Below are 26,416 nucleotides of genomic sequence, written 5' to 3'. Positions count from 1 at the left end.
TAGTTGTAAGATTTTTCATTTGCCAGTTTTTATGTTTTTTTAATTGGATTACTGGCTTTAGGGTGCAGTCCGTGGAGGAACAGGGCTGGGAAATCATGCAGTTTGTAGGGCTTAATAAGCAGGCACAGCTGGAAGACAAAAACGGATCTCCAAAATTAAGGGTCCCATTTTTTTTTTTGAGACGGAGTTTCCCTCTTGTTACCCAGGCTGGAGTGCAATGGCGCGATCTCGGCTCACCACAACCTCCGCCTCCTGGGTTCAGGCAATTCTCCTGCCTCAGCCTCCTGAGTAGCTGGGATTACAGGCACGCGCCACCGTGCCCAGCTAATTTTTTGTATTTTTAGTAGAGACGGGGTTTCACCATGTTGACCAGGATGGTCTCGATCTCTTGACCTCATGATCCACCCGCCTCGGCCTCCCAAAGTGCTGGGATTACAGGCGTGAGCCATCGCGCCCGGCCAAGGGGTCCCATTTTTATACCAGATCTTAGACTACAAAAAAGAGGGAATCGACCATCTCCCATGGAAGACTTCTCACTCATTCAGGGGTGGGGTCATTGCCACACCTTCCAGGTGGCCAAGAGCTTGCTTCTCTAATCCAAATGTGCAAAGAGCTGAGTATCCCCCCATAACTGCCATTAGCCATCACTAAAGCAGATTTCCTACCTTGCTATTACGTGCCAAAGCTCTTTCCTAATGCGAAGTAATTTCCCATACCCCCCAAAAGTCAAAAATTTCAGATAACATAATGCAAAACCGAACAGAGCCTTAGATTTTGAAATGGATCTATCCGCTTTCAGTTCCTGGGGCTCCATGAGGATAACAGAGGTTTTCCTCAAAATGGGCTCTGCGGCGCCTCCCGTTTTCCAAGGAGTCCCAGGTTATTAGGAGTTATCTCAGGGTCTCTCACATGTGCATTAAGAATGGCAAGACAAAATGGAGAAAAATCATTCCAGTCAACTGAGAAGAAAAAAATCTTTTTCCAGAAAAGCAAGATCCGAGGGAAAAACATAAAGGCCTTTTAAGTATACCTATAGCTTGGATATCCGCTTTCAATTAAGCCGACTTTTTTTTTTTTCTTCAAGACGGGGTTTCACCATAGTGGTCAGGCTGGTCTCAAACTCCTGACCTCAGGTAATCCACCCGCCTCAGGCTCCCAAAGTGTTGGGATTACAGGCGTGAGCCACGGCGCCTGGCTTAAACTGACTTTTTTTTTTTTTTTTTTTTTGAGACGGAGTTTCGCTCTTGTTACCCAGGCTGGAGTGCAATGACGTGATCTCAGCTCACCACAACCTCCACCTTCCGGGATCAGGCAATTCTCCTGCCTCAGCCTCCTGAGTAGTTGGGATTACAGGCACGCACCACCGTGCCCAGCTAATTTTTTTGTATTTTTAGTAGAGACATGGTTTCACCATGTTGACCAGGATGGTCTCGATCTCTTCACCTCGTGATCCACCTGCCTCGGCCTCCCAAAGTGCTGGGATTACAGGCGTGGGCCTTTTTTTTTTTTCTTTTAGACGGAGTCTCATTCTGTTACCCAGGCTGGAGTGCAGTGTCTCAATCTTGGCTCACTGCAACCTCCACCTCCCTTCCTCTTTCAAGCAATTCTCTGCCCCAGTCCCACTGAGATTACAGGTGCACACCACCATGCCCCGCTAATTCTTTTTTGTATTTTTAGTAGAGGTGGGGTTTCACTATCTTGGCCAGATTGGTCTTGAACTCCTGACCTCATGTGATCCACCCACCTTGGCCTCCCAAAGTGCTGGGATTACAGGTGTGAGCCACCGTGCCCTGCCTGTTTATTTTTATTTTATATCTATATTTTTAAAATGGGGTCTTGCTATGTTGCCCAGACTGGTATCGAACTCCTGGGCTCAAGCGATTCTCCTGCCTCGGCCTCCCAAAGTGCTGGGGTTACAGGCCTGAGGCACCAAGCCCGGCCTCAGGATACTTTATAACTTCCCTAGGATTCATTTATTTCTGTCTCCTTGACTCTGAGATCAAAGCCTGGCATGGCGTCAGTGTCAGTAAATGTTTGTAGAACAAGTGACTGAAAAGGGCAGGGGGCAGGCTGGAGGTTGGGCACATTGCAGGAGCTTTGCAAGGATGAATGGACAGTATGGGGGCCTGCAGAAAGTGTGTCCTGGGGAAGGTGGGGGAAGGTTCTGGAACAGGAATGGAGGAGGTCAGGGAGGGTGAGCTGGGAAGCACATGACAGTCTGCTGGGTCCTCAGGGAGTGGGACAGCAGCGGTGTGTCTCCCCCACCCTGGCAGGTGGACACGGTGGCCGCCGAGCATCTCACCTGGAAGCGCCCTGGGGCCGCGGCCACCGGGAAGGTGAATGTGAAGATGCTGCGCCTGGGACAGCTCAGCAAGGCCGGCTTCTACCTGGCCTTCCAGGACCAGGGCGCCTGCATGGCCCTGCTGTCACTGCACCTCTTCTACAAGAAGCGTGCCCAGCTGACTGTGAACCTGACCCGGTTCCCGGAGACTGTGCCACGGGAGCTGGTTGTGCCCGTGGCCGGGAGCTGCGTGGTGGACGCCGTCCCCGCCCCTGGCCCCAGTCCCAGCCTCTACTGCCGTGAGGATGGCCAGTGGGCCGAGCAGCCGGTCACAGGCTGCAGCTGTGCTCCAGGGTTCAAGGCCGCTGAGGGGAACACCAAGTGCCGAGGTGAGAGCTGGAGCTTCCCCCGAGAATGCTGCTCATCCAGGGCAGGGGAGAGTCCTGAACAAACGCCATGAACTCCACTCTTGGGCCCACGTTTGTTTGTTTGTTTTTGGAGACCATGTCTTGCTCTGTCACCCAGGCTGAAATTCAATGGCATAGTCTAGGCTCACTGCACCCTCCGCCTCCCAGGTTCAAGCAATTCTCCTGCCTCAGCCTCTCAAGCAGCTGGGATTACAGGCACCCACATCATGCCCGGCTAATTTTGTATTTTTAGTAGAGACAGGGTTTCACCATGTTGGCCAGGCTGGTCTCAAACCCCTGACCTCGTGATCCACCAGCCTGGGCCTCCTAAAGTGGTAGATTACAGGCATAAGCCACCACGCCTAGCCCAGACCCATTTCTTAAGTTTCCATTTTATTTATTTAGTTTTTGAGATGGAGCCTCCCTCTGTCACCTAGGCTGGAGTACAGTGGAGCGATCTTGGCTCACTGCAACCAGGTTCAAGCGATTCTCCTGCCTCAGCCTCCAGAGTAGCTGAGATTACAGGTACACACCACCACGCCCAGCTAGTTTTGTATTTTTAGTAGAGACTGGGTTCACCATGTTAAGCAGGCTAGTCTCGAACTCCTGACCTCAGGATCTGCCCGACTCAGCCTCCCAAAGTGGGATTACAGGCGTGAGCCGACACCCGGCCAAGTTTCCGTTTTAAATGCTCTCCCCTCTCCTGAGGTTACTAGAGGGTGGATCTGTTTTCTGGGCTCTTTCTCATTTCCAGACTTCTCTGGAAGCCTGGCCAACTTCCCTGCTTGCCGACCATGGGAGGCTGGCCTGGGCTGCAGGACTGTCCTGTGGGGGGACTTTGTTGGTGTCTGGACAAAGCCATCAAGTTCTCCCCACTTGTTCATTGTGAGTCTCCTCTAATTTGCTGATGCTGAATACTCACGTAGCCTTCCCTCTAGACAAGGGCTTCTTATCCTCTGGTTTTCTAGGGAATCTGTGAGTTTTGGTGGAAGAAAAAAAAATGATTTTTTTTTTTGAGACAGAGTCTTGCTCTGTCGCCCAGGCTAGCGTGCAGTGAGTGGCACAATCTCAGGTCACTGCAGCCTCCGCCTCCCAGGTTCAAGTGATTCTCCTGCCTCAGCCTCCCGAATAGCTGGGATTACAGGAGTACATTACCATGCCCAGCTAATTTTGTATTTTTAGTAGAGATGAGGTTTCACCATGTTGTCCAGGTAGAACTCCTGACCTCAAGTGATCTGCCCACCTCAGCCTCCTCCTTAGGAAAAAAAAAATCACAGGTATTTACAGCCCATTCCAAGTGCCTCGAGAATCTCAAAACATTGTTTTTGCTCATGATGACTTCAGTACTACAGAGCTTAGGAGACCTGCTGCTACATCTTAATAAAGAAACACAAATGTTGTAGCCCACGCTTTTTTCTTCATGTTTCAGTCATTGCATTTCAGCTTAATTGGTTTCCCTGGTATTGCTATGTATTTTGTGGTGTGCGTTTGAAGTCATAATTTGGAGTAGAGGTCTTTCTGTGGGCTTCACCAGACTGCCAATATCAGGGTCATAAAAGGTTAGGACCGCTTCTCTGGGGAGAGAGTCTCCTTTCTCCTCTTAAGAGGTGAGGTTTTGAGATCTTTCTTCTGTTTTCCCACCTTAGCACTTCATCAGCCTTAAAAGCAGCTGGATTTTTTTTTTTTAAGAGCTGTGGTCTCACTCTGTCACCAAGGTTGGTCTTTTTTTTTTTTAAGAAATGGGATCTCACTCTGTTGCCCAGGCTGAAGTGCAGTGGTGCCATCTCTGCTCACTGTAACTCCGCTTCCCGGTTCAAACAATTTTCCTGTCTCAGCCTCCCAGGTAGCTGGTACTACCAGTGCCCACCACCACACCAGCTAATTTTTTGTATTAGTAGGGACGGGGTTTCACCGTGTTAGCCAGGACGGTCTTGATCTCCTGACCTTGTGATCCACCCACCTTGGCCTCCCAAAGTGCTGAGATTACAGGTGTGAGCCACTGCACCTGACCCTTGCCCAGGCTGGTCTTAAATCCCTTGGCTCAAGCGATCCTCCAGCCTCAGCCTCCCAAAGTGCTGGCATTACAGGCTTGTGCCACCAGGCCCACCGTGCAGATGGATGTTTTTGTGCATACCATTGATGAATGCTTTCTTTCTCTCTCGCTCTCTCAGCCTGTGCTCAGGGCACCTTCAAGCCCCTGTCTGGAGAAGGGTCCTGCCAGCCATGCCCAGCCAACAGCCATTCTAACACCATCGGATCAGCTGTCTGCCAGTGCCGCATTGGGTACTTCCGGGCACGCACAGACCCCCGGGGTGTGCCCTGCACCAGTAAGTGACCAGCACCCAGGTGCAGTTCATTGGGGAGGGATCAGAGACCCTTGAGGCGGACCCCGACATGCCCCCACCCTCCCTGGACTTCCTCCCTTTGCCTCTGGCATGCTGCTCCCTAGCTCCAAGGTGAAGCCCGCTGTCTCCAAGGCAAGAGGCCAGCATGGCTGCTGGCTCCTACACTGCCCTCTCCCCACCGCTGTGGAGTAGGTCGGCCTCTGCCTGACCACCCCCACCACCCCACCCCCGTCTCCTGCAGCCCCTCTCTCAGCTCCACGGAGCGTGGTTTCCCACCTGAACGGCTCCTCCCTGCACCTGGAATGCGCGCCCTGCGGGGGAGACCTGACCTTCGATCCCGGTCCCCGGGACCTGGTGGAGCCCTGGGTGATGGTTCGAGGCCTGCGTCCTGACTTCACCTATGCCTTTGAGGTCACTGCATTGAACGGGGTGTCCTCCTTAGACACGGGGCCCGTCCCATTTGAGCCTGTCAATGTCACCACGGACCGAGAGGGTGAGACTTAGGGGCTGGGGCAGCTGGTGGTCCGGCGGGAGGGATGTCACTGAGAACCTGAAGGGGAGAGGCAGGGGCCATGAAGTGGGGTTCCCAGGAAGTGTGAGCGGTCAAGGCTTTGGGGGCAAGGGGTGGGCACAGTGGCTCACTCCTGTAATCCCGGCACTTTTGGAGGCTGAGACAGGTGGATCACTTGAACCCTGGAGTTCAAGACCAGCCTGGGCAACATGGTGAAACCCCATCTCTGCAAAAAATACCAAAATTAGCCAGGCGCACTGGTGGGTCCCTGTAATCCCAGCTACTTAGGAAGCTGAGGCAGGAGAATCACTTGAACAAAAGAAGCAGAGGTTTCAGTGAGCCGGGATTGCACCATTGCACTCCAGCCTCGGCAACAGAGTGAGACTCTGTACCAAAAAAAATTAGCCAGGCACGGTGGCATGTGCCTGTGGTCCCAGCTACTTGGGAGGCTGAGGTGGGAATATCACTTGAGCCCAGGAGGTTGAGGCTGCAGTGAGCTGTGTTTGGGTCACTGCACTCCAGCCTGAGTGACAGAGTGGGACCTTGTCTTTGAAAAAAAAAAGACATTATGAAAGCACAGCACGTGGCTTGCACACATAAGTTCTCCCAAAGGCCTCACCAGCTGCCAGGCAGGCTAGTGATGTGAGAGCAGGGTGAGGGGAGGAGGCAAGAAGAACAGCAGGAACTTGGGCCCCGGGTGACAGCCAGTCCCCTCTTTCTCCTGGACAGGGCGCTGAGGGTCCCAGCAGCGTACGGTTCCTGAAAACATCAGAAAACCGGGCAGAGCTGCGGGGGCTGAAGCGGGGAGCCAGCTACCTGGTGCACGTGCAGGCACTCTCTGAGGCCAGCTATGAGTCCTTCGGCCAGGAGCATCACAGCCAGACCCAACTGGATGGTAAGCCTGGGGAAGGGGGTGAGGGTGGGGGGTTGGAAAGACCCCCAAAGTTGCTGGAAAGACCCCAAAGTGCCTTTTTTTTTGAGATGGAGTTTTGCATGGGCTGGAGTATAGTGGCACAATCTCAGCTCACTGCAACCTCTGCCTCCTGGGTTCAAGCGATTCTCGTGACTCAGCCTCCCGTGTAGCTGGGATTACAGGTGTGCACCACTGCGCCCAGCTAATTTTTTGTATTTTTAGTAGAGACCAGGTTTCACCTCATGATTAGCCCGCCTCGGCCTCCCAAAGTGCTGGGATTACAGGCATGAGCCACCGTGCCCGGCTAGAGTCCCATGTTCATGTCCTCCTTTCTGTCAATCACATGGGACACCCTAAAGAGGAGGAAACGTAGGATGTCAAACCTAAAACCAGCAGCTGAGTGTGAAGTCTGGCCCGGTTCAATCGGTCCCCGCAGGCTGGAGTAGTGGCTCGATCAAAGCTCACACTGCATGGCCGGGTGCGGTGGCTCACTCTGTAATCCCAGCACTTTGGGAGGCCAACACAGGAAGATCATTTGAGGTCAAGAGTTCAAGATCTGGCCTGGCATGGTAGCTCATGCCTGAAATCCCAGCAGTTTGGGAAGCTGAGGTGGGTGGATCACCTGAGGTCAGGAGATCGAAACCACCCTGACAAACAAGGTGAAACCCCGTCTTTATTACAAATAAATAAATAATAAATAAATAAAAGAGTTCAAGATCACCCTGGCCAACATGCTGAAATCCCATCTCTACTAAAAATACAAAAGTTAGCTGTGCGTGGTGGTGAATGCCTGTAATCCCAGCTACTCAGGAAGCTGAGGCAGGAGAATTGGTTGAACCTCAGAGGGGGAGGGTGCAGTGAGCTGAGATTGTGTCACTGCACTCCAGCCTGGGTGACAGAGCGAGGCTTCTTCTCAAAAAACAAAACAAAACAGCTCACTGCAGGCTCAACGTTTAGCAACAACCTGACCCCTGAGCCCCCATTTCCTCATTCAGTAAAAGGGGAATATCATGAACCTTCATTCAGGACTTTGAGGATTTGAGGTAACATAATTTTTAATATGCTGGGCCAGTGGCTTGCTGCTTTTTTTTTTTTTTAACTTTTTTTTTTTTTTTTTTTAAGGTGGGGTTACACCATCATGGACAGGCTGGTCTTGAACGCCTGACCTCAGGTGATCCACCCACCTTGGCCTCCCAAAGTGCTGGGATTACAGGCGTGAGCCACCACACCCGGAATTTTCTTTTTTTTTTTGAGACGGAGTTTCACTCTTGTTACCCAGGCTGGAGTGCAATGGCGCGATTTCGGATCACCGCAACCCCCGCCTCCCAGTTTCAAGCGATTCTCCTGCCTTGGCCGCCTGAGTAGCTGGAACCACAGGCATGCAGCACCATGGCCAGCTAATTTTTTTTTTTTTTTTTTTTTTGAGACCGTGTTACGCTCTTGCTACCCAGGCTGGAGTGCAATAACGCGATCTCGGCTCACCGCAACCTCCGCCTCCCGGGTTCAGGCAATTCTCTTGCCTCAGCCTCCTGAGTAGCTGGGATTACAGGCATGCGCCACCGTGCCCAGCTAATTTTTCGTATTTTTAGTAGAGACAGGGTTTCACCATGTTGACCAGGATGGTCTCAATCTCTTCACCTCGTGCTCCACCCGCCTCGGCCTCCCAAAGTGCTGGGATTACACGGGTAATCCACCACGCCCGGCCTTTTTTTTTTTTTTCTTTGAGACAGAGTCTTACTCTGTCTCCCAGGCTGGAGTGCAGTGGTGCCATCTCAGCTCATTGCAACCCCCGCCTCCCAGGTTCAAGCGATTCTCCTGCCTTGGCCTCCTGAGTAGCTGGAACCACAAGCATGCACCACCACGGCCAGCTAATTTTTTTTTTTTTTTCTTTTTTTTTTTTTTTTTTGAGACGGAGTTTCGCTCTTGTTACCCAGGCTGCAGTGCAAAGGCGCGATCTCGGCCCACTGAAACCTCCGCCTCCCGGGTTGAGGCAATTCTCCTGCCTCAGACTCCTTAGTAGCTGGGATTACAGGCACGCGCCACCGTGCCCAGTTAATTTTTTGAATTTTTTGTAGAGACGGGGTTTCACCACGATGACCAGGATGGTCTCGATCTCTTGACCTCGTGATCCACCCTGCTCGGTCTCCCAGGGTGCTGGGATTACAGGCTTCAGCCACCCCACGCGCAGCCTTTTTTTTTTTTTAGACAGAGTCTTTCTCTGTCTCCCAGGCTGGAGTGCAGTGGTGCGATCTCAGCTCATTGCAACCCCCACCTCCCAGGTTCAAGCGATTCTCCTGCCTTGGCCTCCTGAGTAGCTGGAACCACAGGCATGCACCACCGCGGCCAGCTAATTTTTTTTTTTTTTGGGACGGAGTTTGGCTCTTGTTACCCAGGCTGGAGTGCAAAGGCGCGATCTCGGCCCACCGCAACCTCCGCCTCCCGGGTTCAGGCAATTCTCCTGCCTCAGCCTCCTTAGTAGCTGGGATTACAGGCACGCGCCACCGTGCCCAGCTAATTTTTTGAATTTTTTGTAGAGACGGGGTTTCACCACGTTTACCGGGATGGTCTCGGTCTCTTGACCTCATGATCCACCCGCCTCGGCCTCCCAAAGTGATGGGATTAGTGGAGTGAGCCACCACGCTCGGCGTTTTTTTTTTTTTTTTTCGGGCTGGAGTGCAGTGGTGCGATCTCAGCTCATTGCAACCCCCGCCTCCCAGGTTCAAGGGATTCCCCTGCCTTGGCCTCCTGAGTGCCTGCAGCCACAGGCATGAACCACCACGACCAGCTAATTTTTTTTTTTTTTTTGAGACACAGTTTCGCTCGTTACCCAGGCTGGAGTGCAATGGCGCGATCTCGGCTCACGGCAACCTCCGCCTCCTGGTTTCAGACAATTCTACTGCCTCAGCCTCCCGAGTTGCTGCAATTACAGGCACGTGCCCCCGTGCCCAACTAATTTTTTGTATTTTTGGTAGAGACGGGGTTTTCCCACGTTGACCAGGATAGTCTCGATCTCTTGACCTCGTGGTCCACCCTCCTCGTCCTCCCAAAGTGCTGGGATTACAGGCGTGAGCCACCGCGCCTGGCCCGCGAAAATATTTTATGTAGCCAGGTGCAGTGGTGTGCACCTGTAATCCCAGCTACTTGTTACTTAAGAGACTGAGGCCGAAGGATCATTTGAGCCCAGGAGTTTAAGCCTGCAATGAAGTATGATCATGCCACTACACTCCAACCTAGGGGAAAGAAAGATACTCTGTGTCTAAAAAACTAAAAAACAGAAAAGTATTTGTTGAGTATTTACTGGGTGTAAAACAGTGTATCAGGTTAAATGGAAGGAAAAGTTGAAATTGGTTTTTATATTATAATCTAATTGGGAGAGATTGAATGCTTATCGTTGAAACAGGAACCACTGTAAGCGGTGTGTTATGATAGTGTAGCAAGAGCTGAGAAATCTTGGAAAAAGAGAAAAGAAGGAGGGCTCACCTGGGAGAGTTAGGGGGCTTGCGCTGCAGGTGAGTTGTGAGGTGGGTCTGGAAGTGATAAATAGTTTAGGAAGTGGACGGGAGGCTAGGTGCGGTGGATCACACCTGTAATCCCAGTGCTTTGGGAGACCCAAGCAGAAGGATGGCTTCAGGCCAGCAGTTTAAGACCAGTGTGGACATCACAGTGAGAACCTCTCTCTACCAAAAATTTAAAAATTTGTCTGGGCTCGGTGGCTCACGCCTGTAATCCCAGCACTTTGGGAGGCCAAGGTGGGTGGATCATCTGAGGTCGGGAGTTTGAGACCAGCCTGACTGACATGGAGAAACCCTGTCTCTACTAAAAATCAGCCAGTGTGGTGGCACATGCCTGTAATCCCAGCTATTCAGAAGGCTGAGGCAGGAGAATCGCTTGAACCTGGGAGTCAGAGGGTTGCAGTGAGCCGAGATAGTGCCACTGCACTCCAGCCTGGGCAACGAGCGAAACTCAGCTCAAAAAAAAAAATTAGTCAGGTATAGTGGCACATGCCTATTGTCCCAGCTACTCAGGAGGCTGAGGCAGGAGGATCACTTGAGCCCAGGAGGTTGAGGCTGCAGTGAGCTACGATGGCACCACTGCACTCCAGCCTGGGCTACAGAACAAGACCTTGTCTCTAAAAAAGAAGTGGATGGGAGGGGAAACGGCGAGTGGGCTGTCCTCACCAAGCCCCCATTCCTTCTGCTCTGCAGCTAAACGACGGACAGTTTACAGTCATCCAGCTCGTGGGCATGCTGCGGGGCATCGCCTCGGGCATGCGGCACATTGCCGAGATGAGCTACGTGCACCGAGACCTGGCTGCCCGCAACATCCTAGTCAATAGCAACCTCGTCTGCAAAGTGTCTGACTTTGGCCTTTCCCGATTCCTTGAGAACTCTTCCGATCCCACCTACACAAGCTCTCTGGTAACACTGGGGACCACGGGTGTGAGCCTCTTAGGGCCAGGTGGGGAGGGCAGGTTGGAAAGGTGGGAGACTGAGCGACTGGCAGCCTTGCTCCAGGGAGAGGATACAGGAGCAGGCTGTGGGTGGGGGACAGTCAGCTCCAGGAAGCCGACTTCCAGGTGTGTAGGAAAATAACAGTTGGAGCTGAGATGGGTGGATCACCTGAGGTCAGGAGTTTGAGACCAGCCTGACCGACATGGAGAAACCCTGTCTCTACTAAAAATACAAAAAATTAGCTGGACATGGTGGTGCATGCCTGTAATCCCAGCTACTTAGGAGGCTGAGGCAGGAGAACTGCTTGAACCCAGGAGGCGGAGGTTGCGGTGAGCCAAGATTATGACATTGCACTCCAGCCTGGAAAATGATTGAAACTCCATCTCAAAAAAAAAAAAAAAAGAACGGTGGCCAGGCACAGTGGCTCATGCCTGTAATCCCAGCACTTTGGGAGACCAAGGCGGGAGGATCACCTGAAGTCAGGAGTTCGAGATCAGCCTGGCAAACATGATAAAACCCTGTCTCTACTAAAAATACAAAATTAGCCAGGCGTGGTGTCACAAGCCTGTAATTCCAGCTCCTCAGGAGGCTGAGGCAGGAGATGTGCTTGAACCCAGGAGGTGGAGGATTCAGTGAGTCAAGATCTTGCTACTGTATTCCAGTCTGGGTAAAAAGAGTGAAACTCCCAACTAAAAAAAAAAAAAAAAAAAAATATATATATATATATATATATATATATAGTTGGAGAGTAGGATGCTTGGGGCCTAAGCTAGGGGGAAAAAAGCAGAGGTGGCTGGGAGGCTGGGGGGGCCAATGTGCTGGGTCTGGTGAATTCCTCAGTGAGTCCTCTGGCTCACCTTTGTCCTCCTTCTGCAGGGAGGAAAGATTCCCATCCGATGGACAGCCCCAGAAGCCATTGCCTTCCGGAAGTTGACATCCGGCCATACTGGGACATGAGCAATCAGGACGTGAGTGCCCCATGGTGGTACCAAGCTTTTCTGGCACATTCTCTCACCTGGGATTTGGGTGAAGGGTGAGTTCACAGAGAGTCATCACTGCTGGGTCCTTGAGACCATGGAGATGACAGAAGAAGTGATCTTTGTATCAAAGGGCCTGGGGTACAGGGCCAGGCCTGGTGGCTCATGCCTGTAATCCCAGCTCTTTGGGAGGCTGAGGAGGGGGGAATCAGTTGAACTCAGGAGTTGAGACCAGCCTGGGCAACATAGCCAGCTCCTACTATTCTACAAATAAATTTTCAAGAGTTGGATATAGCATATTTGGGTCACAGAAGGATGCAGAGATGAAGGGCAGGGTTGGAAGGTAACATGCCTATACCATAGCCCAAGAGCTACTGGGACCTCCAGCCACAGACAGCCTCAGCTCTGGCTAGTAGGACTCCTGGCTCTCTGATTTTTCTCGGGGGGTCTGTGGCTCCTATCCTGCCATCTGCCAAGTCACCGTTTCCTGGGCCTGTTAGTGTCTCTGCTTTCCCTGGACAGCCTCACCAGAGTTTCCTCCCCTTTCCAGGTGATCAATGCTATCGAACAGGACTACTGGCTGCCCCCGCCCCCAGACTGTCCCACCTCAATCCACCAGCTAATGCTGGACTGTTGGCAGAAAGATCGGAATGCCCGGCCCCGCTTCCCCCAGGTGGTCAGTGCCCTGGACAAGATAATCCGGAACCCTGCTAGCCTCAAAATCGTGGCCTGGGAGAATAGTGGGTGAGGATGGCAGGGAATGGGCCCTTCTTCCTGCTCTCTGCCCCCACTCCTCGCCCAGAAGGGTCCATCCCTTGGTGTTGGGGGGGGGGTCTCTGTCCGCCTCTCCAAGGTTGGGCTCCATCTCCTCACCCTGATCTGGGCCTGGTACTCAGCATTCCTCCCCATCCTTGCCCCCCAGGGCCTCACACCCTCTCCTGGACCAGCGGCAGCCTCACTATTCAGCTTTTGGTTCTGCGGGTGAGTGGCTTCGGGCCATCAACATGGGAAGATACAAAGAAAGTTTCGCAGCCGCTGGCTTTGGCTCCTTCGAGCTGGCTAGCCAGATCTCTGCCGAGTAAGTGGCAGCAGGAACTGGAGTGGGGCAGGGAGGGCAGGCAGAGCAGGGCAGCTGGCGGCTGGCGTCAGGCCCACAGGGTCTGCAAGGGTTTAGGGGTCAGCTTTGGGTGCCAGCGCTGTCTTCTTGCATTACGTTCATGCCATGCCTACAAGGGCCCCAGAAGAATAGTAACAGCCCCTGGAACTGAGGACCCAAAGGCTCTCTGGGGCCAGTCTGCCCGTCTCAGCTCCTTTCATCACGGCCCTGGGCCATCGTGCTTCCACCTCTCATTCCCTAATTATCTGTACATCTATCTGCATTCCAGGCCCGGCTCTCACAGTAACAACGTGTCAACTCGGGTTTTTTTCCACCCCTAAAAGGAGAAGATTGGGCTAGGCTTTGGAGCTCCTCTCCAGCTTTTATGTGAAATGCTTTTATGATTCCTCGCCTCTCAAAGGCAGCGTATCCCTGCTTGGCCTTTGTCTGTTACTCCCCCTTCCTGCCTTCCCGTTTCTCTCCCAGGGTCTCCTCTCACCTCAGGCTGAATAACACAAATAGAAGGAATAGAAATAAAGACTAGGCACGGTGTCTTACGCCTGTAATCTCAGCACTTTTGGAGGCTGAAGCGGGCTGATGACGAGGTCAGGGGTTCGAGACCATTATGGGCAACCTGGTGAAAGCTCATCTCTACTAAAAATACAAAAATCAGCTGGGTATGATAGCATGTGCCTGTAATACCAGCTACTCAGAAGGCTGAGGCAGGAGGATTGCTTGAACCTGGGAGGTGGAGGTTGCAGTGAGCCGAGATTGAGCCATTGCACTCCAGCCTGGATGGCAGAGTGAAACTCCACCTCAAAAAAAAAAAAAAAAAAAAAATCTGAAGGCCGGGCGGTGGCTCATGCCTGTAATCCCAGTACTTAAGGAGGCCAAGGTGGACCTGGCTTCCCTGGCTTAAGACCAGGAGTTTGACAGCAGCCTGAGCAACATAGCAAAACCTCATATCTACACCCCCCCCCGCCCCCCCAAAAAAAAAAAAATTAGCTGGGCATGTGTTGCACGCCTGTGGTCCCAGCTATTCGGGAGGCTAGAGCCAGAGGGTCCCTGGCCACTCTGCCCCTGCCACGTGGGGCCTGAGCACATCCCTCCCTAAGTCTTCCCAGCCTCTCTCTGACCCAGGGGGCCTCCTCCCTTTTTTCCCCCTATCTCAGCCTCCAGCCATCAGCAATCTCGTCTTCCTCTCCACCAGGCTCTTCCTCTTCCAGTTTGGCCTTTTCTTTCTCACATCTCCAATCCCCTCTACGGCAATCTATGTGGCCTCTTACCCTAATCTTATTTTTCGGACTTTTCTCTTTTTTCCTTCCTTTCTGGGCACGCAAGCCAAAGCCCCCACCTCTGGCCGCCAGCCTCACCCTTTACTGCGGCTGCGCAAAGGATGGCTGCCAGGCTCCTAAAACTGCCCGGCAATTGTTGACTTCGGTTCTCCCTCCCCCGCTGGCTTTTCTGATTGGCTGACAATCCTGCGGCTGGGACCCGCTCAGGACCCAAGCGAGGAGAGCGGCCACGGGGACCCAAGGGTCTCGCCGAGCTCTCCTTTCCTTCCACAGGAACCTGCTCCGAGTCGGAGTCACTTTGGCGGGCCACCAGAATAAAATATTGGCCAGTGTCCAGCACATGAAGTCCCAGGCCAAGCCGGGAGCCCCGGGTGGGAAAGGACGACCAGCCACACAGTACTGACCTGCAGGCACTCCCCGCCCCAAGGACGCGCGGCCTCCCCATCTTTCTGGGGCAGAATGGGGACTCCTAGAGGCCCCCAGCCCTGCGCCCCGCTGGATTGCACTTTGAACCCGTGGGGTGGGGAGTTGGCAATCTGCAGACAGGATTTGGGGGTTCTGCCATACTGGAGTGGAACATCACCCCTCATCCCCCCTGGGGAACTCCAGACCAAGGGTGAGGGCGCCTTTCCCTCGGGACTGGGTGTGACCAGAGGGAAAACGAACACCCATCATCTCCCAGCCTCCCCAGGTGCCCCCCCCCGACTTACCTTGACGGGTGCGTTCCCGCAGACCAAAGAGAGCGTGACTCCCTTGCCAGCTCCAGTGGGGGGCCGTCCCAGTGGCAAGAAGGGGGTCAGGCCCCAGTGATGAAATCATTGGGGTTTGTAGTCCCAACTCGCTGCTGTCACCACCAATCAATCATTTTTTCTCCCTTGCAAATGCCCCTCCCCCAGCTGCTGCCTTCATAGTGACGGTTTTTGGAGTTTTGTTTTTGGTCTTAATTTTTCTCCCCGCCCCTTTTTGTTTCCTCGTTTCGTTTTTCTATGGTCCTTGTCCTAACTCTGTTGGAAGCAACCTGTTTCACTATCGCCTCCTTTGTCCACGTTGAAACAGGGACCCATCTTGTCTGTTTCCAAAAGTGTATCTTGGTCATGCCACCTCCCCATACGCCCCTGGGACCCCCAAGCTGTGGCCATAAACGGGTGCGGGCTGAGGTAGTGAAAGGGGCGGTAGGTGCTGGTGGAACTCAGAAACTGACGCTGGTGCTTGGAGGGGGTTCTTATATTTTAAAAAAAAACTTTTTGTATAAATAAAAGAAAATGGGACGAGTCCCAGCTCTGGGGGTGATGGGAGGTGATGGACTAGATTTCTAAGGAGAGTGGAGCTGGGTAGGGAGGGCTTTGTGGTTGGCTGAGTGGGGTCAGAGGTCTGGAGGCTGCAGGACTATGGGGGGCTGGAGCTTCGTTCTCAGCTCCAGGCTGTCTTTGAGGTGGTGGGGTGGGGGCCGAGTAAGATGAGTCATTCGCAGCTGCTTCCAAGGGCTCCAGCTGGCTCTGCCAAGAGCCTGGGGCACCTCCAGGGTGGAGCTCTCCCCTCCCTTACCTGTCCTGGTTCCTCAGCCCTAGCCAGGGGCTGCTGCAGGAGGGAGGGGAAGCCTTGAGCCCACAGCCTGCCCTGCAGCCCCTGGAGAGGGAGGAGGTGGCAGGAGCTGGAGCAGGGGGTCTGGTTGGATGAAGGAGACAGATGGGGGCCAGATGTTGACAGCTGAGGTAGATTTAGAGGCAATTTGGGGAGTGTGTCTGCATTGGCTGTGGGGGAAGGGAAGGGACCCCCCCGACTTGTGTACACAGGCACATGCATTCGAGCGCGCGCCCGTGCGTGCGTGCACGTGTGCACACACGCGCGCGCACGCACACACACACACACACACACACACGGCTGGACCGAGGAAAATTCTCCCTTTCAAGATGCTGCCCAGGCAGGTTCTCCCAGCCTCTTGGGAAGGGGAGGGATTTTCCCCAGCTTCTTCCCAAATAGGAAGAGGACAGGGTCAATCCCCACTCTAAATACCTCGATTTCTTTTCTTTCTCACCATTTTCTGTGTGCTTTCCTCTGGGGATCTTTCTGGCCTACCCCACCGAGACCTGCAGCGGCAGGTCTTAGCAAGGATCAGGCTGGTTTAGCCTGGTCCGTTTCTTTTTCTTTTTTTTTTAAGACAGGGTCTCACTTTTGTCTCTCAGGCTGGAATGCAGTGGAATGACTTGAACTCCTGGGGCAAGGGGTCCTCCCATCTCAGCCTCCCTGGGCGCTGGGATTACAGGCCCAATAGGCCTTTTCTATTTCTGCACTTCAGTCGCCCCCTGTTGACATGTATGGGTCAGTGCTGGATCCCAAATCAGCTTGGACCCTTCCCGGCCCAGGGAGGCTTGTCCTCAATTTCCCAACTCTACAACCCTCTTCTGGAGTTCCTGGGGCTCTTGAGTCCTCTGTCCCCACTTCCCTTGGTCACACATCACCCATATTTTGTACCCTCAAGGAGGTGTGGGAGGGACTTGGGGTCCATCCAGAGGATGCTGCCCAGACCCACCCTCTTCCCTTCCCAACCAGACATCGGGGCTAGATAGCATGATCTAGAGAGCTGATAGCTGGAAGAAGAAAACTTAAGGGGCACTGCAGAGGCACAGCAGTGAGGCCAAGAGTGAAGACCCAGTGCAGGGAGCTGAGGTGAGGGCAGGGGACTGCAGGAACTCCCTGAGATCCAATCCAGCTCCAGGCTGCCCTGAGCCTTCCTGTCACATCCAGCTCTCCAGTGTGAGTGCTCTAACTGCTAGGCCAAGGGAGAGTCTCGCTGGGCAGGACTCTCCCTTCTTGGGGCCCTTTCCTTACCCAGGCTGGGTCTTGCTTCCTTCCATGAAGGTGGGACCCCAAGGGCTGGTCATCCCAGAGGATGATCATAGAGGATAATACATTTCTAAGCTGGGCGTGGTGGCTCACACCTGCAATCCCAGCACTTTAGGAGGCCAAGACAGAGGGAAGCACCTGGTTTGAGACCAGCCTGACCAACATGGTGAAACCCTGTCTCTACTAAAAATGCAAAGGAAAAAAATTAGCTGGGCATGGTGGTGCACACCTGAAATCCCAGCTACTCAGGAGGCTGAGGCAGGAGAATCACTTGAACCCAGGAGGAGGAGGTTGCAGTGAGCTGAGATCGCACCACTGCACTCCAGCCTGGGCGACAGAGCCAGACTCTATTTTAAAAAAAACAAAAAAACATATTTCTAGAACTCAGAATCCTCCCTGGTTGGTTGGTTTGTTTTTTTAGAGACAGGGTCTCATTCTCTTGCCCAGGCTGGAGTGCACTCACTGCAGCTTAGAACTCCTGGGCTCAAGCAATCCTCCCGCCTCAAGCACCCACGAATGTTTTATATATTTTTAGAGACAGAAGGGACTCGCTATGTAGCTCAAGCTGGCCTCCAGCTCCTGACCTCAAGTGATTCTCCCTCCTCAGCCTCCCAAAGCACTGGGATTACAGGCATAAGCCACCACACCCAGCCTATCCTCCCTGTTTCGACATCCCCAAACCCAAATCCCCTTTGGGGTCCTACATCCCGATCCTCCTCCAGTCCAACTGGCAGCCTTTCTTTCTTTCTTTTTTTTTAAACAGTCTTGCTCTGTTGCCCAGACTGGAGTGCAGTGGTGCGCGCTTGGCTCATTGCAACCCCCGCCTCCCAGCTTCAAGCGATCCCACCTCAGCCTCCTGAGTAGCTGGGACTACAGGCATGCACCACCACACCTGGCTAATTTTTGTATTTTTAGTAGAGACGGGGTTTCACCATGCCAGGCTGGTCTCGAACTCGACCTCAAATGATCTGCCTGCCTTGGCTTCCCAAAGTGCTGGGATGACAGGTGTGAACCACTGAGCCTGGCAAGCCTTCCTTTCCTTTCTGGAGCCCAAGCTGGATGTCCCAGCCCTATCTTCCAAGCAAGGACCTGCCTCATGGGAGGCAGGAGTCCTGAGGGAGAGGGCAGGACATTTGCACCTTGGCCTCAGGCTGGGGTGAGTGGGTCACTCCTACTACGATAGAGGTAGGAATTCTTCAGCAACCCAGACCACTGATCCCCTCCCCCTGTCCCCCTGCCCGGCCCCCCATCCTCAGTTCCGATAGTAACCCCTATCCCCTTTTGGGAAATGGAAGAATGCTGAGGGTGGGGGCCTCCCCAGAGGGTCACAGGCTGATTTGCTTTTTTGGAAAAAGCCACATTTTTTTTTTTGCTTTTGTTTTTGTTTTTTGAGACAGAGTCTCAGTCTGTCACCCAGGCTGGAGTGCAGTGGCACAACCTCAGCTGACTACAACCTCTGCCTCCCGGGTTCAAGTGATTCTCCTGCCTCAGCCTCCCAAGCAGCTGGGATTACAGGTCGCAATCGTGACACTGGCTAATTTTTGTATTTTTAGAGAGAAAGGGTTTCACCATGTTGGTCAGGCTGGTCTCAAACTCCTGACCTCAAGTGATCTGCCTGACTCGGTCTCTCAAAGTGCTAGGATTATAGACGTGAGCCACAGAGCCCAGCCAAAGGGTGACCTGCACCTGTAGTCCTGGTTACTTGAGAGGCTGAGGCTTGAGGCCAGGAGTTTGAGCTCCTGTCTCAGCCTCCTGAGAACCTGGGAATCCTCCAAGCACATACCACCATGTCCACTGATTTTTTATTTTTTGTAGAGACGAGGATCTCATAATGTTCCCCAGGCTGATCTCAAAGTCCTGGCCTCAAGCAATCCTCCCACCTCAGCCTCCCAAGGCGCTGGGATTTCAGGCTTGAGCCACCGTGCCCAACCTGCTTTTTCCATTCCTGCACCTCAGACGGCCCCTGTTGTCATGTTTGGGTCAGTGCTGGACCCCAAATCACAGCTTGGGCCCTTCCCAGCCCAGGGAGTCTTGTCCTCAGTTTCTCACCTCCACAGCCCACTTCTGGAGTCCCTCGGGCTCTTGAGTCCTCTGTCCCCTCTTCCATTGGAAATACATCACCCATATATTGTACCCCCGAGGAGGTGTGGGAGGGACTTGGGGGATGAGCTATGATTGCACCACTGCACTCCAGCCTGGGTAACAGAGGAAGCACCTGTCTCTAAAAAAGGAAGGAAGGGAGGGAGGGAAGGAGGGAGGGAGGGGGAAAGAGGGAAAGAGAAAGGAAGGAAGGAAAAAAAAAAGAAGGGGAGAGTGAAGGAGGGAAAAGTAGAAGGGAAGAAGGAGTAAGACAGGGAGGGAGGGAGGGAGGGAGGGAGGGAGGGAAGGAGGGAAGGAAGAAAGGAAGGAAGGAAGGAAGGAAGGAAGGAAGGAAGGAAGGAAGGAAGGAAGGAAGGAAGGAAGGAAAAAAATAAATAAATAAATAAATAAAGAGAAAGCCATATTCCCCAGCCTTAACTTGACACTTACAAGTTCTCAGAATCACCTTGGTGGAAGGCCAGAGGCTACGTTCTCTAAGAACTCAGATTCCTGGGGTGAAGTCTTCTCCTAAATCAGAAGCCAAGGGTCTGGGGCTGCTTCCCACCCTCCACTCCTCTGCCTCCCTGCTCCTTCTGTCTCCTCTAGTGATGTCCGCAGGACTCAACGGGCCACCCCCATGTGGCTTTCTCTAAGGGACAACACCTTCACCTCAACCTAGGCTCGTCTCCCATCATTTTGCACAGAACCCAGCCCTACCTAGGCCTCCACATGCCTTTCTCCCTCATTTTCCTCCCTCCAAGACCCAACCTCCTCCACCATGATCATGTAGACATTCACATCTCAAAAATAAATAATTCTGGGCTGGGCATGGTGCCTCATGCCTATAATCCCAGCACTTTGGGAGGCCGAGGTGGGTGGATCACTTGAGGTCAGGAGTTTGAGACCAGCTTGGCCAACATGGCGAAACCCCGTCTCCACTAAAACTACAAAAATTAGCTGGGTGAGGCGGTACATACCTGTAATCCCATCTCCTCGGGAGGCTGAGGCAGGAGAATTGCTTGAACCCAGGTGGCAGAGATTGCAGCGAGCAGAGATCACGCCACTGTATTCCAGCCTCGGTGGCAGAGCGAGACTCCGTCTCAACAAAAAACCAAAACAAAAATAAGTATTTTTGGCCAGATGCCCTGGCTCATGCTTGTAAACCCTAGTACTCTGGGAGGCCAAGGCGGGAGGATCGCTGGAGGCCAGGAGTTTGAGATCAGCCTGGGCAACATAGTGAGACCTCCCTTTGTCTCTACAAAAACAAAAAAAAATAAAATTTAGCTCTCATGGTGACATGTATCTGTAGTCCCAGCAACCAGGGAGGCTAGGGCAGGAGGTCCAGGAGGTCGAGGCTGCAGTGACCTCTGATCACACCACTTCACTCCAGCCTGGGCAACAGAGAAACACCCTGTCTCAAATAAACAAATATACATACATTTATTTAATCTTGTTTGAAGACAACTCACAACTGAGCAATTTAAAAGACACAGTCCAGAGCAATATCTGAGGAGAAAGCAAGACAACCATGCGTGAGAGGAGAGGAGACCCCAGGCCCCAGCGTTCCAGGCTGTGGGGTCGGTTCTCACCTGTGTCCACCAGCCTGGCCAGTCCGTCTCCCTCCTGGCTCTGCGTTTTCTCTCTAGAAGGAGGAGGGGAACAGACATGGTTCCCCGAGTTGCCCTTTACGGGCCCGGCTGCTCCCCCGTTTGCACACCCTACCCGCCTTTCCTCTCCCCTTCCCAGAACTCACCTCTTTCTCCTTGTTCTGCAAATGCACTCTCTGGTCACTGCTAGTACTACAACCACCACAGGCACCAGCAGTCCCAATAGGATGGTCACCGGGTTAGATGCTTCTGGGTGCAGGGATGTGAGACAGGAAGGGTGGGGACTCGGGGCACTCCCTTTTGGACATCGCTTGCTACCCAAAGGGACCTCATCTCTCTAAATCGCTAGGTGTGTCCGCTTCTCCCTCCAGGAGGCTCTCACCTCCAGGGACTCCAAGGCCTTAGTGCCACCCCCACCTCTTGCAATGTTTTCTGTTTCCCATAAGCCTTTTTAGACAGGGTCTGGCTCCTTAGGTGATCTGCCCGCCTCAGCCTCCCAAAGTACTGGGATGAACAGGCGTGAGCCACCGCGCCCGGCCAACCATTTTTATATGTACGCTTCAACAACGCTAAGGACATTCACATTGCTGGGCAGCCATTACCATCATCCATTCACAACATTTTGTTTTGTTGTTTTTCACTCGCTTTTTTTTTCATTCTTGTCACCCAGGCTGGAGTGCACTGATCTGATCTCGCCTGACTGCAACCTCTGCCTCTTGTTCAAGCAATTTCCCTGCCTCAGTCTCCTGATTAACTGGGATTACAATATAGGCACCTGCCACCATGCCCAGCTAATGTTTTGTATTTTTAGTAGAGATGGGGTTTCACCATGTTAGCCAGGATCATCTCCAACTCCTGACCTCAAGTGATCCGCCCACCTTCACCTCCCAAAGTGCTAGGATTAAAGGCGTGAACCACTACGCCTGGCCAAATTCCTTAATTTTGTTGTAGAGATGAGGATGTTGCTGTGTTTCTCAGACTGGTCTTGAACTCCTTGACTCAAGTGATCCTCCTGCCTCGGCCTCCCAAATTTGCCACAACTTTGAAGAAAAAAAAAGGAGTTCCTGGTTAAGAAAGGAAGGGAACGAGCCCAGCCCAGGTAAAAGCAGGAGGAGACATTAACCAAATAAAGGCAGAACTTTGGGGAAGGTGAGAATGCAATGGAGGGCCCTGGGAGATCCGTAGAAGATGGAGCTTGGCTTGCAGAGAGGCTGGAATGGAGGATGGAGGAAGCAAAACGTGTCCACTGAGAGCCAGGCTGTGCAGAGAAGGGCAGAGGCACAGAATTTAGAGGAAGAAGCCAGGCGCAGTGGCTCACGCCTGTAATCCCAGCACCTTGGGAGGCCAAGGTGGCAGATCACGAGGTCAGGAGTTTGAGACCAGCCTGGCCAACATGGTGAAACCCTGTGTTCTCTAAAAATACAAGAATAAGCCAGGTGTGGTGGGGGATGCCTGTAATCCCAGCTACTCGGGAGGCTGAGGTGGGAGAATTGCTTAAACACAGGAGGTAGAAGTTGCAATGAGCTAAGATTATGCCACTGTACTCTAGCCTGGGCAACAGAGCGAGACTCCATCTCAAAAAGAAAAAGAATTTAGAGGAAGAAAGGGAGGGCAGGGCTCTGGAGGGCTCCTGCGGGCTGTGGGAAGAGGTGCCAGCTCACTCACGGCAGAAGGTTCTGTTCCGCCAGGCAGGGGCCTGGCCAGCCTGGGCACACAGGGATGCGTAGGCCTGCAGGGAGTGGCACAGGGCCGTGGTGTCACCCTTGGTCCCACACTGGCCTTGCACACAACTGGCGAAGATGGACTGAGGGGGCACCACCTGATGACACTGAGAGAAAGGTCCTGCAGGAAAAGAGAAGGCAGGTGAGCCAGGGGAGGGGCCAGGAAGGAGCAGGGCCATGTGGCTTCCCTGGGGCTGACTGGACATCCACTTCAATCAAAACCCGGATTTTCCCGCCAGGCACAGTGGCTCACACCTATAATGCCAGCACTTTGGGAGGCCAAGGTGGGCAGATCACTTGAGGTCAGGAGGTCGAGACTCACCTGACCAACATAAACCCAATCTCTACTAAAACTACAAAAATTAGGGGGGCATGGTGGAGTGTGCCTGCAGTCCAGGCTATTCGGGAGGTTGAGACAGGAGAAGTTCTTCAATCTGGGAGGCAAAGGTGGCAGTGAGCTGAGATGGCGCCACTGCACTCCAGCCTGGGCAAAAAAGCGAGACTCCGTCTCAAAACAAACAAACAAAAAAACACTGGATTTTCCAGCCTGGGCAACATGGTGAAACTCTGTCTCTACAAAAAAAAAAAAAATTAGCCAAGCATGGTGGCGTACACCTGTAGCCCCCTACTCGGGAGGCTGAGGCAGTAGAATGACCTATGATTGTGTCACTGCACTCCAACCTAGGCGACAGAGTAAGACCCTGTCTGAATAAAAACGAAACAAACAAACAAAACCCAGATTTGTGTGGTGGCTCCCACCTGTAACCTCAGCACTTTAGGAGGGCAACATGGGAGAATCACTTGAGCCCAGGAGTTGAAGACCAGCCTGGGCAGCATAGCACGTCCCCATCTGTACAAAATATTAATAACTTAGTTCATTTCATGCACTTTGAAGAAAAAAAAATTAGGTCAGGCACAGTGGCTCATGTCTGTAATCCCAGCACTTTGGAAGGCCAAGGCAGGCAGATCATTTGAGGTCAGGTGTTCAAGACCAGCCTGGCCAACATGGTGAAACCCTGTCTCTACTAAAAATACAAAAATTAGCTAGATGTGGTGGCATAGGCCTGTAATCCCAGCTACTCAGAAGGCTGAGGCAGAAGAATTGCCTGAACCCACGAGGCGGAGGTTGCGGTGAGCCGAGATCGCGCCATTGCACTCCAGCCAGGGTAACAAGAGCGAAATTCCATCTCAAAAAAAAAAAAACTTCCGGGAGCGGTGGCTCACACCTGTAATTCCAGCTACTTGGGAGGCCGAGGCACGTGAATTGCTTCAACCCAGGAGGCGGAGGTTCCGGCGAGCCGAGATCGCACCATTGCACTCCAGCCTGGGTAACAAGAGCGAAACTCCGTCTCAAAAAAAAAAAAAAAAAAAAAAAAAAATTCGAGGTGCGGTGGGTGACGCCTGTAATTCCAGCTACACCAGAGGCTGAGGTAAGAGAATTGCTTGAACCCAGGAGGCGGAGGTTGCGGTGAGCCGGTATCGCGCCGTTGCACTACAGCCTAGGTAACAAGAGCGAAACTGCTTCTCAAAAAAAAACAAAACAAAACAAAACAAAAAAAATCAGAGAGTTCAGTGTCCACACTTATAAAAACGAGGTGCTAGATAAATCCCCCCGACCCACCTTTTTATGAGATACAGTTTCCCTCTTGTCACCCAGGCTGGAGTGCAATGCTGCGATCTTGATTCATTCCAACCTCTGCCTCCTTGGTTCAAGCGATTCTCCTGCCTCAGCCTCCTGAGTAGCTGGGATTACACGTGCCCTGCCTCTATCGCAAGCTAACTTTTTCTTTAACATATTTTTAGCAGAGACAGGGTTTCGCTGATGTTTGCCAGGCTAGTCTGGAACTCCTAACCTCAGGTGACCTGCCTCGGCCTCTCAAAATGCTGGGGATTACAGGTGTGAGCCACCGAGCCAGGTCAGAATTCCCCCGGGCCTTGAAACAAAGACATCCCGACAATTAACAAGCCTTAAGAAAACTACATTTGAGAGGTGAAAGGAAGTAATTATTTAATTTTCTGTCTCTCTCAATAGTTCCACTATGTTTATAGACAGACACATGCTAAAAGGGCAGTTACAAAGAGAGTAGTTCTGGGAGGATAGACCAAGAGAGACTCACCTGCCATTTCAGTCTCAAAGAAGCCAATGAGAGACCGCATGAAGGACAGGATCCACCGGTCCGTCATGTTGGGGCTTTTTCTAACTGTGTTCGCATTGGAGAGAAATTCTATTTCTTCTTCCTAGGAGTGAATAATCAGTTAAACACTTGCACATTGGGGTAAGTTACTATAAGGAAATCAACTTTTACAATCACTTAAACAAACAAATAACAAAAATCCCAAACACTGTGAATTTCTGATTTTCAGCAATACTTTCAACATAAGCACCAACGTACGACATTAAGTCCTCGATTATGTTTTTGAGTGAACCGAAGAGAGTTTAGGAAAACATTACTTCTCTGCACCAAACAGTAATTAAGAATTGAGAGAGATTCTAAAACCTTGTCAGAAAGTGCAGGGTTTAGTTCCTTTAAACCTCAGGAAGGAAGGACAGTAAAACTGTCTAGGACTGAATGATTGTCCACAAATGCAAAATGAGTACTGAGAAGGAACTGCCACGCTAAAGCTGTTCATTTTACCCAGAATGTTCTATCCCACTCTGAAAAATCCTCCATGATCTTAAGTCCCTGCTCCACACACAGAACTCATGTCCTGCTTGGTTTCTCTGGCAGCACCACAACCAGGCTCTAGCATACACATATTAGCTCCAGCATAGATACATCTCACATGGCTCTGTAGGTACAAAATTAAAATAAATGGTGAAAGAGAATTCGAATACCAACAAGACAGGGAACCTAGAAAGGAAGGAAGGCAGAGGCAATCCACATCTAGCCTGGGGAGGACTTGGACAGCTCGACCAACACCCAACAGAGGTCCTCTTCCCCAAACGGACCTCTAGGTTGAAAAATGCCTTTATCATCTAGAAAACTATTTGAGGAGTTGAAGATCAACAAGCACACCAACATAACACCCAAATTATAATAGAGATGTGTTGTTAAAAACCTAAGTATAGGGCCGGGCGCAGTGGCTCAAGCCTGTAATCCCAGCACTTTGGGAGGCCGAGGCAGGTGGATCACGAGGTCAAGAGATCGAGACCTTCGTGGTCAACATGGTGAAACCCCGTCTCTACTAATACAAAAAATTAGCTGGGCACGGTGGCGCGTGCCTGTAATCCCAGCTACTCAGGAGGCTGAGGCAGGAGAATTGCCTGAACCCAGGAGGCGGAGATTGCGGTGAGCCGAGATCGCGCCATTGCGCTCCAGCCTGGGTATCAAGAGCGAAACTCTGTCTCAAAAAAAAAAAAAAACCTAAGTATAAACCAAACCTAACAATTCTGACTAATAGTATAGGAGACGCTTACATATAAAACAATAAAGACACACAAGGCAAAGCACCAGTCTGTACCTGCGCGCATCAGCACCATACTTCTGGATGATGGAAACTGGATCTGGATAATTCTTTTTCCGTTTGCTCATTTTTGGCCGTCACTTGTAAAACAAAAGGGAGATGCCAATTAAGTCAGTCAATATCACAGATGATCTTGATATATAAGGATACAAAGCATTTGCAAATAGGAATACAAAAAAGGAAATGGGAAGGAGTAACTTAGAAGTTAGCGTTAACAGGCCAGGCATAGTGGCTCACGCCTATAATCCCAGCACTTTGGGAGGCCAAGGCAGGCAGACCACCTGAGGTCAGGAGTTCGAGACCAGCCTGGCCAACATGGTGAAACCCCGTCTCTTACTAAAAACACAAAAATTAGTTGTGTGTGGTAGTGCACACCTGGAATCCCCACTACTGGAGACGTTGTTTTGGTAAGTTTACCATCGTT

The 26,416-nt window shown here is 52.1% G+C and overlaps 1 protein-coding gene across 13 annotated transcripts in view; it reads right to left on the bottom strand.

The window, feature by feature from the left end:
• The window catches only part of LOC135270735 (zonadhesin-like), a 46,373-nt gene that overhangs the window by 4,180 nt on the left and 15,777 nt on the right, over positions 1-26,416 (bottom strand). For 4 of the 13 annotated variants that reach the window (XR_010338861.1, XR_010338864.1, XR_010338868.1 and 1 more), the window contains 7 exons: positions 25,990-26,072; positions 25,164-25,317; positions 24,645-24,765; positions 22,472-22,648; positions 20,953-21,846; positions 20,789-20,841; positions 20,616-20,705 (listed from right to left, as the gene is read on the bottom strand). Coding sequence is in view for 3 of the 13 variants with exons in the window: in XM_064366660.1 (XP_064222730.1) it covers positions 21,806-21,846; positions 22,472-22,648; positions 24,645-24,765; positions 25,164-25,199 (375 nt within the window). In the remaining 10 variants the exon portion in view is untranslated. The other 9 variants (XR_010338863.1, XR_010338867.1, XR_010338865.1 and 6 more) reach the window with 8 other exon arrangements.

The sequence above is a fragment of the Aotus nancymaae genome, unplaced genomic scaffold (genome assembly GCF_030222135.1).
Source record: "Aotus nancymaae isolate 86718 unplaced genomic scaffold, 86718_ANA_hifiasm-v0.15.2.pri h1tg000065l, whole genome shotgun sequence".
NCBI classification, from domain to species: Eukaryota; Metazoa; Chordata; class Mammalia; order Primates; family Aotidae; genus Aotus; species Aotus nancymaae.
The sequence above is the reverse complement of the archived record's forward strand: the minus strand, read 5'-3'. Positions and strand labels throughout refer to the sequence as shown.